Source organism: Neofelis nebulosa, chromosome 2, assembly GCF_028018385.1.
Source record: "Neofelis nebulosa isolate mNeoNeb1 chromosome 2, mNeoNeb1.pri, whole genome shotgun sequence".
NCBI classification, from domain to species: domain Eukaryota; kingdom Metazoa; phylum Chordata; class Mammalia; order Carnivora; family Felidae; genus Neofelis; species Neofelis nebulosa.
In genome coordinates, this window is record NC_080783.1 from 8,609,550 (window position 1) to 8,622,354 (window position 12,805).

At 35.5% G+C, this 12,805-nt stretch overlaps 1 protein-coding gene across 1 annotated transcript in view; it reads right to left on the reverse strand.

Moving 5' to 3' along the window:
* PSMD1 (proteasome 26S subunit, non-ATPase 1) overlaps positions 1-12,805 on the reverse strand; it is a 94,870-nt gene that overhangs the window by 62,074 nt on the left and 19,991 nt on the right. The window contains exons 10-16 of the mRNA XM_058701691.1: positions 11,540-11,628; positions 11,025-11,103; positions 10,354-10,527; positions 8,624-8,735; positions 7,483-7,679; positions 6,400-6,495; positions 5,289-5,353 (exon numbers count right to left, since the gene is read on the reverse strand). Coding sequence (XP_058557674.1) covers positions 5,289-5,353; positions 6,400-6,495; positions 7,483-7,679; positions 8,624-8,735; positions 10,354-10,527; positions 11,025-11,103; positions 11,540-11,628 — 812 coding nt within the window. The remainder of the gene's footprint in view (positions 1-5,288; positions 5,354-6,399; positions 6,496-7,482; positions 7,680-8,623; positions 8,736-10,353; positions 10,528-11,024; positions 11,104-11,539; positions 11,629-12,805) is intronic.

A 12,805-nucleotide genomic window follows, 5' to 3' on the forward strand; every position in this document is an offset into this window, starting at 1 on the left:
GATATTTTATTGTTACACTATTCCCATAAATGGTAAAGAAATTTAGGCTGAGGGGGTCTGCAGTGAAGCCAGTCCATATCTTAGCTTTTCCTTTTCGTGTTGACCCATTCTTATGTCTCAACCTATTTATTACTACTGTATCGCTGTCCCTTTCCAGGTGATTAAGTTTAAGAAAATTACTTCAAGAAATGCGTTGGCTGTGGAGCTCAGCATAAGTGAACCACATACATATTCTCCACATGGTAGGATCCTTTCCTAGAACACAGTTAGAACATAGACCTTATGGGCTCTATGTCATCTACCAGAAAGAAAAGATTACAAATTTAATCCCTAAATCTCAAAGCTTTAGGCACTTTTCCCTACCAGTCTAAGATCCTTCAGCAGCATTAAGGGTGGCCCATTTCAGATAGGCAAAATAATCTACATTCCTAAAAAAAAAAAAAAAAAAAATATTGTTATCTATTTTGGTTCTAGTCTCTAATATGATGGGTTTGACATACATTAAGATTTATATTCTTGCAAAGTCACATAAGATTAACTTTTCTGGTGTCACTTTAAAAGTATCACAAACTGAATCTTATCTATGTAAAGGCATATATAATTGTTTCAGGAAATCTAAATATTAGAGATGGCACTCACACTGCCAAAGCTCTACCCCTAGACGAACTAGAGTAGATGGGCTACCTTCTCACATGCTCTATACTGCCTCCAAATTCATGTATGTACTTAAACAATCACACACTTATAAAATTAACTATATGACTAGTTAGCTTCAATTCCTGGGGAAAAAAATCTTTGCTTTATAGTTAGCTGAGAGATCTTTCTCTAGTTAATCATTCTAGTACTTCCAGAAGATTGTAGAAAGTGAAATACAACTCCAGTATAAACTATTTCTGAAAAAGTACAACATAGCACAAACTTTTACCATTTTGATACAAAACTGACACTTCCATTTCAAAATACTTTTAAAAAATCTGTAATTTTAAAGCAAATTTCAGATGTTAACCACATTTATGGCAATAAAAAGACTATGAAAAAGAGTAGACTGTCTCTAAAAATAATTTTGGAAGAAAACTTTCATTAAATTTCATATTTATTCATTACTGGAGGGGGGAAGGTATAGAAAAGGTTTTAAAAGACAGAAATAAAATAAGGAAGTTATAGCATCAAGAACCTAAACACAAAGACAATGAGGCAGAAACAGAACAGAATACAGACAATACGTATCAAAGTGATAAAAAAATGTGAATGGAGATATTGTAAAGATGATTCATGCACTTGGTGGTAACTAGCTGATTGCTGGGGTTCCTTCAAATTCTAAGGATCTATAATGGTGCAACATTTTTATATTCAAGGAAACATATCATATGGTCTAAAGAAATATCTGCACCAAGACTCTCCCTCATATCTTATAAGATCCATCCGTATCTGAAAGCAAATTAATGTATACATTGGAAAATATGCAGTTATTGTTATAACGTAAAGTTATAGCAAAGATGTCCAGGGGCTTCTAGGATTGTCTAGTTTTAAGAAGAATCTGTATCAGATCATTATAGCAACTTAATTTTAACAAGTATATAAACACCAATGCTTCTTTTAACATTTCTTCACTTCGCTTTCCAATGTCAAGTTAAAATAATTCAGATTATGCTCAGTTCCAACTGAGTTTCAGTCAATGCCAAGCATTGTACCATAAAAAGAGTTATAATAAAATCTGCTTACTCGATAGATAACAATGGGCCTAATAATCACCTATTTACTAAACAAAAATGTACTAGGTTCATTTCAACTTGGCAAGAATGTTTTCAACTCAACTCTCAATATTTATATACATTATAAACAAATAACCCACAAATACCAGGAGAAAGAAACAGTGAAAATATTATAACTGGACTACTTGAGGGTAAAAGAGATAACATACATAAGAATTTTTAGTTTCCCACGAAGACAATTTCACCTTAGTGGTTGAAGTACAAATACATGTTTACGCACATATTTTCAGTATTCATGTCCAGTAAGTACATTTGAAAAAGAAGATTAAAAAAGTAAGAAGAAACAAATTCTTAAAATATGGTTCAAGAAGGTGAAATGTCTGCAGTTATTTTAAAAGTAAATCTAAAAGGGAAGAAATGATAAAATGGAGCAATTTCTAAGAAAATAAATGATGATGCACCAGAAAACATTAACTATTCTTAAGAGAAAGGACAGAAAATTTCCAAATATTAAAGGTAACGAGGAAATTTGAGAAAAAAAATGTTCTGTGAGAGTTGCTCAGGAAAATAGTACTCTGACAGAAAGGCATGATGTAGAAAGCACTGGTCTCTAACAAGACCTGTTTTGAATTTCAGTTCTACCATTTAGCTCTATGACAACGGGAAATTTTATTAACTATTTTAGAATTGAATTTTCTTCTCTTTTAAAAAAATATTTCTAAGTTTCTTTCATCTGTAAAGATTCTCCCTCCAGGGAAATGACACTAATCTAAAATTTAGAGAATTTGGTTTCAACTGCAATTTCTTAGACAAGTTGATTACATTTAATTTTCTTCATCTATAAAGTAACTTTTAGACAAAATCATCTCTAAAGACTTTTCCAGTTTCTTCTACTTATAAAGAATCCTATGATGAAAATAAAACTCAGAATGATCCCTAAGAAATAACAAGCACATAGAACCACTCATTAGCTGGATCTATCGTAAGTAACTGAGATCTTAGCAAAGCCTAAAAGCAGCTCATGGGAGACATCTGCTGCTGAAACTGGGAGTTTAGCATGAGTGTGAACTACAGGAAATGCAAAGGCAGAAATGAATTTTGTTAGAGAGCAAACTGCTGTCAGGTTAAAAAGGGAAGAGAAACAGTTTTCATGAAGCTCAACTTCCTATGTGGCAGAATATACATACTAGACCACTGATGTAGAGAATATGAAATGGAAAATCACCAGTAAAAATTAACAGCTGACAACAAAGAAACAAAACAGAGACCATCATGAGTAGGATGGTTTACACAAACCAACAGTTATTAAAGGTACTCCTAGAAAAATATACTTTCCAAATCAAAATTACCTAGTTCTCTGATAAGAATTAAAACAAAAACAAAAACAAAACAAAAGAACCTCTCTGGATGGCAATAATGACCCATGCCCAACCTACACTGCATCTAAATTCTAAAGCAAAACCAGTGAAAGTTTAGGGTCATAACTTGGCCAAAGATGACAGGCAGAAAAGAGAACTATTCAACCTCTGTTTTGCTTCCTTTTTTTTTTTCCCCCCTCAGGACAATGAGTTTTAGACCAGCAAGATAAAAAGTAATGGAAAGAGTGATCAAAATGTAGACTGGGTGAAAAGACTAGCTGCCTTAAATGAGTTCAACTCTCTAAGCTAAATGAATCACCTCCCTGAAACAGAACTTTGTGGTTGTAATTATGGAACCACTGCTGACAAATCTGAGAAAAAAAGAAAATGGCAAAGGTACAAAAAGACTGTAAGTGGCTAAATATTCTGATGTTCAAAAAAAGATAAGAGAAATAGGAATCAAGAAATAAAGCGTGTAGTCTACTGCAGATCTTTTTAAAAAATGTAGAATAGCTTAACACACATAGGCTCTGTCATATCTTAGAAAAACAATCAATGAATATCTGACACTTGTATGGATTTACTAAAAGCAGTAATAACCAACTAATCACATATTCTACTTTGGAGGTGTTAGACAGTAGATGTGTGTAAATACTATGTCTTTGGATTTCAAGAAAGCTCTCTACTGTCTTTGTGAACAAGTTGAGCAAATAAGGGTTTGAGGACAACACAATGAAGGAGGTTAGTATGTGCTGAACAACCTTATTTAACAAAACTGGTGTAAGGAGAAACCTATTAGCATGTTGTATGGGTCTGTACTTTGCTGTGTTATTCAACATTTTTATCCACAATAAGAATAAAATACTTTTGGGGCGCCTGGGTGGCTCAGTCGGTTAAGCGTCCGACTTCAGCTCAGGTCACGATCTCGCGGTCCGTGAGTTCGAGCCCCACGTCGGGCTCTGGGCTGATGGCTCAGAGCCTGGAGCCTGCTTCCGATTCTGTGTCTCCCTCACTCTCTGCCCCTCCCCTGTTCATGCTCTGTCTCTCTCTGTCTCAAAAATAAATAAACGTTAAAAAAAAAAAAGAATAAAATACTTTACAGCCTTTCTGGATAACTTCCTGATAAATGGAATAAGTTCCTACCAAGATGTTATGAAGAAGATCCTATAACCAGTTCACGGTGGATGTTCAATATTTGTAAACTTATATTATGACCTTTACAACAAAGGTTCACTCCCAGGGACTTGGGGTAGAAAATCTACCCCAGATTTAAACGGACATGAATGAGACTCATCTGACTCATCTAACATATATCCTGGGAACTTTACTGTGTAATTTCATCAAAAATAAGTTGTTATAAGCAGTGTACAAATAGAGCTAAATGAAGCTCTTTTAATTTGCCTTTGTTAGATTTTAATATAAAGCATCTTAGCTAAAAGAAACAACGGTATGAAATTGGAGATAATAAGCAGACAGGAAGAAGAACTACTGCAAGAAGTACTATTGCAACTACCACTATTACAGTTACCACCACTATCACACGCTTAAATAACATGTAGTAGTGCCAGACACTGTTCTAAGGGCTTTAGATATTAACTCATTCATCTAAAGACACATTTCTTAAATAGGCACTCTTATTGTACCCGAAAGCAGAGATTCAAAAAGGCTAAGTAACAAGCCCAAAGTCACTCAGCTTGTAAGTGGCAGAGCCAGGATTCAATCCTGGCAGACTGGTTTCAGAGTATGTCCTCTTCATCACAACGGTACTAAGCCAAGGCATCTCCAAATCTCAAGTCCAAAACAGTTTTCTTAACTCCGCAAATTTTTCAACCTTCTTTAAACAAAGTCCATTACCTTTTACTCTCATTAAAGAGCTTCAAGAACTCTACAAATCTGTGTAAGAGAAGCATCCAATTTGAATTACCAATGTTCATGGAAAGAGGAGTACTAAATATGTTATCTGGATTTAAAAAACTAAACAAATACACTGAATGTTATGAAAAAACAAATAATAAAGTCATTTTACTATTTCTCAAATAGGTTCTTGGAATCTCAAGACACACTTGCTTCCTTTTTCAGATGAACAGTACTAATCTTATTGTTAAATGGTCTTCACTCTGAACCTAGACATATTTCTCAGACACTAGTTTCTGTTTAGTTACTATTTAAAAAAAAAAAAAAAAAAGGACTATAAAGAGAACCGGAAATTAGAAATTACCTGAAAAGAATGAACCCAAGTGATTCTACTGCTGCCCTCCTGACATCATCATTAACGTCACTTACCTAGGAAAAATTTTAAAGGATTACATTATACCATGCATTCCATTACTAGAATAAACTGATATGAGGCTCACATCATCCAAATGTAAATTAGACCTCATTAATTTATTACCATTTAATTAGAATGTCCTCCTCACTTTAGAAAAACTCATCAGATATAGTTTTCATTTCAGGGCTTTTAAGCCTGGTGAAGTTTAGGATTCAGGGCTACTTCTAAAGATTATTTCAGCCGCACTATATACCTTTTGTGGGCTACACTGACAATCTAACCATTTCTTCAAAGTTATTTTCAAAAAAGTATGTCCTAAATTCAAGCAAAATACAAACATTTAAAATTTACAACATACCACATGTTGCACTGATAAAAGATAAATTAATAATAAATACAGCGGGATGTGAGTATTTCTGGGAAGAAGATAATAATAGTTCTAAACCCTTTCTGCATGGGAAGATGACCTGAGGTTTACCTTCTCCTGGCACCAACATGGTAGAAACCTACTAAGTGAAGACATATGTATAATGTCCTCTGTGTTACCAGGCAACATTACTGTTCATAAATTCCATCTGGATTGGGAGGACTATGAATGGGAAAAGCCTGTTGGAAAACACGGACACTGGCTTTCCTGTATAATGTATCTCTTGTAACAGACCATGTCACTTAGGGCTGCCTGGAAGCTAACTTCACAGGTTGTAAAAAAGAAGTGATTTTTACTGTTCATTAGATTTCCCTATCCTGGGGTGGCTGCACACACTCATGTGGTCTTGTTCCTTGCAAATGAGGATGCCCCTTGGAGTAGGTTTTCAGAAGTTGCCCCTGAATGATTTTAAGGACTTCTATTCATATCGACTTACTGTTATCCTGTACTACATCCTTCTGAAAAGCCAAGTGAACCTGGTGCTTAGGTTACAGCTGATTGTGTCCAGTGAATGACAATCTGTACCTGAGATCACTGGTGGTGATCATGTAGTGTGGGTGCTGCAATAACCTAGACATTTAGTGTCCATCTGCAAACTTTCCTTTCCCCCTCCAGCCAAGAAAGAGTACTTACAGCAACATGTAGCAGGCGCCGGATAGCTTTGTTGTTACCCGAGCCACAATAAGCCATGGCTACAGTGTACATTCCAGATCGTCGAAGAATTGGGTCCTAAGAAGAATAATGTACATCAATAGACAAGTTAGCATTTCAAATAGTAACTGACATCCACCAGGAGAGTTGGTTTTAGGTAGGAAACGATGGAAACAATAAACTTAAGGAGAACTATTTTGTGGTTGGTAATTTGCTAAAACGAATGTGGAAATAAAAGACTCTAATACAGGAGGAGTTAACTTCTAATTCCCAACATTCTGTGCAACATGCCTGTACTGCCTCACACTTACTAGGAAGTATAAACTCAAGTCCAATACCAACACTATCCTCTGACACTCAACTTCCATTATTAAACGAATAAGAAAGAAGCTCGCTTCTAATTCCACATTGTAACCTCCTTTTACCTTGTTTAATTCTTGGGCACTGATGAGCACTGAATGGAAGAGATATGGAGTCTGAGAGCTGAGCAAAATAATCAGTAGCTTTATCATTTAATACAGTAGTAGTTCTTTTTATCAAGACTATAGAGGACAGCATTATCTACCACTGAGTACCCACCATATACAATACCACTGTCAAAATAAAACAATACAAAAGGCAATGAAAAACACTTACCCAAATAAATAAGCATGGGGATTGGCACTGGTTTTTGATGAAAAAACAATAAATTTATATCTCATTAAATGATTATGAAATAATTCCAAAAATACTATTTCTAAAAGAAATCAACTTGTAAATTTCTAAATACCTTTTCTGGATCTGCTTATCTGAAAATTACTGGTCTGAAATCTTGGTTAAATTTAAAATCCTCAAATTAGTCCTGTTCATCCCTTCTAATCAGTGTTTTTCTTTCCTACATTCTATTAGGCTTTATATACCTTGTTTGATCAACGAACAAACTCTAGTGTGCAGTACCCACACTAGAGTTACGCATTCTGACAAGAACAGAGATAATTTCTAATGAAAAGTATTTCTGTAAATGCAGGTGATAACTAGGGCATGAGGGAGTACAGGGGGAAAAGGATAAACAATGTATCGTCTTACCTTATCACGGCAGAGAGATTCAATGAGAGCATCAGCCTCCTCCATCCTCCCATACATCACTAATGCAATGCCAACTGCAAGACCACGCAGAATCTTCTCATGTTGAGTTTCCTGTGCATAGCCGACCATGTCCTCAATAGCCTGGGCATTTTTAGAGCCCAACATAACCAAACCTAGGGCCAGGCCAGCTGCTTCCCCTAGTGAGTAAAAAATAAAACATTAAAAAATATAGGGCGTCTGGGTGGCTCAATTGGTTGAACGTCTGACTTTGGCTCGGGTCAAGGTCTTGAGGTTTGTGGGTTCAAGACCCACATTGGGCTGTCAGCGCGGAGCTCACTTCAGATCCTCTGTCCCCTTCTCTCTCTGCCCCTCCCCGACTCATGCTCGCTCTCTCTCCCTCTCAAAAATAAATAAACATTAAAAAATAAAATTACATACGTAAACTCAATAAAACATATCCTATTGGAAGTGGCACTTATTATCATCAACTATCAAAACATCTATTAAATGAAAATGAAGGCATTTTTTCAAGCCAGCTGATAGAAAGCACATCCATATATTTATAGCTATTTTCCTTTTAAATCGTGACAGAATGTACCATCAATCCAACAGTGATTTCAAAAGAGACACAATGATGTTCTTCTATGTTATCACCAAGCAGTACAGATATCTCTGTGATACAAATAGATCACTCTAATAAATTTGTTTGCAAAAATCAATTATACACACACACAGGATATATCATTTTTAAAAACTTATACATCACAAAATCTATTTTTATGAGTTTGACAAATGGGGCAAAATCCACTCCCTATACAAGTAATCTATTAGATTTTTAAGAGGCTACAAAACAGAAGTAGAGGGGCGCCTGAGTGGCTCAGCTGGTTAAATGTTGGGACTCTTGATTTCAGCTCAGGTCATGATCTTACGGTTCATGAGATCAAGCTCCACATCAGATTCCATGCTGACAGCGCGGGTTCTTTCTTTCTTCTCTCTCTCTGCCTCTCCCCACCCCTGAATCCCTGCTCACACTCTCTCTCAAAATACTTAAAAAACAAGACAAAACAAAATATAAGTAGAAAAAAAATTTAGTCACGTTAATTAATCCTAAAGTGAGTTATCTTTGCAAAGAATCACTTACCTGTCACAGCATCATCCTGATAAAGGTTCGTTTTTAGCAAGTCATATACATCCTGGCGTGCAGTCCCCATGGCAGCCAAACCCAGGCCCAGGCTGCCCCCATGTCGAACGATCTAGGGAAAAAGCATGGGTTCCAGTGATTTGGAATACTGTACTTAAAAATCCAAGCTTTTATTGTAACTTCAAAATGTATTGTGATATTAAACATGCAGGGCAGTTGACCTAGTGAGTATGACCAAAGGATTTGACTCAGATGGCCAGTGGTAACCTCAGCAATTTCAGTTTCAAAAGAATGGTGCTTGCTGATGCAAAATAATAGTAAGTTGAGAAGTGAATGAAAGATAAAGTGGAGAGAGAGGGTATAGCTCTTTTTCAATAAGTTTACATGAGAAAGGGAGAAATATGATAACTAAGAAGGAGAAGCAAGTGTCAAGGAAAGATTTTTTTAGGATAGGTGAGACCTGAATATGCTTACTGGCTAAGGGGAAGGAGGCTGAAGAGAGGAGGAAAAGGTATCTAATGGAACACAGTCATGAAGAAGTAGGAAAAACGGGGTCAAGGGCAAAAGTTGGTCTTTATTTCAAGACGGACACATTAGTGGTCATCTGTCATTTTTGAGTGCAGTCTCCTTTTACAGGAGACAGCACCTCAACGTTGCTTGGGAAATACTCTTCTCCCACAGGTTAGTTTTGGTGGAATTGCCAACTTAATACGTGCCCACTTTCTCCTACCCAAAGTATGGGACTGTGAGACCCAAAACAGGCCAACTGAATGCTCTTTCTGTGAAATTCCAATCTTTCTTAAGTGAAATGACCCAAGGACAAAAAACATTTCAAATTCCTTCATCCTGACAGCAGGGCCCTAGAAAAATGATACAATTAGTTCCTGTTATCTAGATCTCTAGAACTGCCCTGGCTCTTAACTGTTGTGAGAATTGGTTCATCAGCTTTTCCTTTAATTATATAAACTACTTCCAATAAACATTTTGTTTAAAGTCAATCAGTGGAGGTTTCTATTGCTGGTAACCAAAGAGATTTGTCTGATTAGAAAATTTTTACCTGAGAAGGAAATGAGGCAAAGCCATGAATAAATGTATATAAAATTCGTGGATGAGGGGCTTATTAGTGGAGACAGATCATCCTATCGGCCTCAATCTTTTCACTGAAATAGGAGGACAAAGTTATCTTTCTTACTTAGCTAATCTCCTAATAGCCTTCTAAAAAAGAGTCTACTCTAACATAAAAGTTAAAGTCTAAAATCCTATTTCAAAGTTCTGTAAAATAAGAACAAGCTGCTTAGTAAGTTTTTCCAAAAGAATTACATGTAACAAATTATAAAACACCAAATAACTAAGAATTGATTCCTGACAGTTACTTCTTTGGGACTTAGTGTCCTATAAAATAACAAGATTAAACCAAATGATCATTAAGGTCACTTACAGTTCTAACATTCCAAAACTCTTAAGTGTGGAAATACAACATATATTTTACAAACATATGGTACTTTATTTTGCTTGTCACATACCAATTTTAAAGGACTGAGAAGCACAATTTTAGTTTATAGAACAGGAAGGAAAATTCCCTTAAAAAAGAATTCTTTAAGAACAGTTCCATTTTGGGAATTTCAAAATGTATAAAATTTCTATTCACTAAAGTAATTTGGCAAATGTAATATGTAATATTTTCTTGGACTCTTAAGTAACAGAAACTAGTTTCCCATTCTCGTACTTACATCATTGCTGGCATTCTTAAGCTGGTTAAGCAGATAGTCAATTATATCACCACCATGATTGGCATGAATAAGACCTAATGCATAGAGACCTCCACCTTCCTGATAGGCAGATCCTGGAGAAGTGTCCTTGGGAAGATATGTTGCCATTAACTGTAATGCCTCCTTCTCATGACCCTGTAAAATTGAGCCACAATAAAGGTGTCAGTAAGAGAAAAGTGAGAGAAAAAAGATGTAATATTTTCTAGAATTATTTTCTTTTCTCCAGAATGTTCACTTTCTAAAAGAGGAGGAAGTGGGGCTCTCTCCTATACAACTTTATACCTCAAATGAGAGGAGAATCTTTAAGAGATTGAATCACATCCTTGTTAGAAACACGCTTCAATTTTTTCCCTTGTTTTATAACATTTCCCCAAATTCATTTCAGACTATACAAATAATTTATTTCAATTCATCCTGTGAGAAATGGCTTAGTCTTCATAAGGAAAGGATTTCCACCTTTTATTAAAATGAAACACATACATATGTATTTTCATTTCTTATTTACTTTATTCTTTCCTGTAAGAGAATCTACCTGATTTAACAAAATGTACTTATGAAAGAAATACGATAAACTTTTATGTTTTTTAACTCCAGAAAAATTGGTTCTGTTTGCACTGATCATTGTATATTACCTTATGAATTACACCCAAACTGGCTGTAGCTGTAAATTTCGCCCAGTTAGTGGCTCTGGCCAACCATTCCAAGTTATCTCTGCAAGAAAATTCAGCAATACTATTGAAATGAATGCCATAAAGTTTTTTATAATACTAAAGTCAAAGCATTAAAATTTTACCTTGAACTATTACAAGTCATTTTACTTTACGGAGCTCAAATTACTGGTGATTCTATTTTATCTCCTAAGTTCTTAGTATTCTAGAGACTTTAAGAAATGCATGATATGTAATTTCACTATGAACAAAAGCAGAATTAATTAATATTAAGTCATGAAAAAGCCTAGATTCAAGCCAACTAATAAAGGGAATTAATTTTACCTTAAAATAAGCAGGCATATGCACTAAAAAAAATGTATAAAAGAGCAAAAACAGAATTTAAAATTCAGGACTGGCAGCTACATCTATGTAACAATGTCAAGTGTCTCTATTAAAGATGATTTTAAACCAAAGTGGAAACCTTCGAGTATATTTACCTAAGAAACTGGTCACTGGTAGTCCCACAGTGCATAAAAGAATTTGCTATAACGGTTGCTGTGTGACATACAGAATTCCGTACTGCATCCTATAAAAACAAATACATTTGTACCACTGGCAAAGTATTCATACATACACAAAGTCACATGTAGGCACACAATCAGAGGCCCTGTTTTGTGATGAAAATATTAATAAACTGAACTGACATTAAACTATGAATCTTGGACATTATAATTTTTTTTTTACTTTTTTTTAACGTTTATTTATTTTTGAGACAGAGAGAGACAGAGCATGAACGGGGGAGGGGCAGAGAGAGAGGGACACACAGAATTGGAAGCAGGCTCCAGGCTCTGAGACATCAGCCCAGAGCCCGATGCGGGGCTCGAACTCATGGACTGTGAGATCGTGACCTGAGCTGAAGTCGGAGGCTTAACCGACTGAGCCACCCAGGCGCCCCTGGACATTATAATTTTTAATGTTTACTTATTTTTGAGAGAGAGAGAATGAGAGAGTGGGGGAGGGGCAGAGGATCTGAAGTAGGCTCTGTGCTGACAGCAGAGAGCCCAATGCAGGGCTCAATCTCATGAATTGTGAGATCATGACCTGAGCCGAAGTCCAATGCTTAACCAACTGAGTCACCCAGGCGCCCCCTGGATAATTCTTTATAAAGATTAAATAGGTAGTTTATAAATACAAGCAAGTCAGAGTTTTATCTGTAGTCTTGAGATCAGTAGGTTTCAGGTAGCAATTTAGGTAGTAGATTTTCTATTTATTGGTTTCTGAATAGTTTAATTTGCCATTTCTTTTCAGCATCTTGTCTAAGGTCTCCAAGGTATCAGGCTAGCCTAGAGAACAATGCTGCATCTCTTCTCACTCTGCACCTCTGGCAGTAACCAAAGGGATTTTGCTTATTTCTAATGAGAATATTATAAAGATTAGTTTCAAAAAACTGTCATAAATACAAACTGTGTAACTGTGTCCAACTGACATTTGTAATTATTAAAAATTTGAGAAGTATGATTACATATTTCAGTCAAACAACTGTGTAGTATTGAAATAGTTTATAGCTGTAAAAGAGGAATAAATGACTTTGTCAAAAGCTACTGGGTAGATAAGACAGGAAAGGGAAGAAAAATACGTAAGTTTTTTCGTATGAAAACATTTTCTTGAACCAGATGAATATATTACCTATTCAAAGATTAAAATTAATCCTACTGTTAGGATCAGTATCTCAACAAACATTACACAATTATCAAAAACCTGTA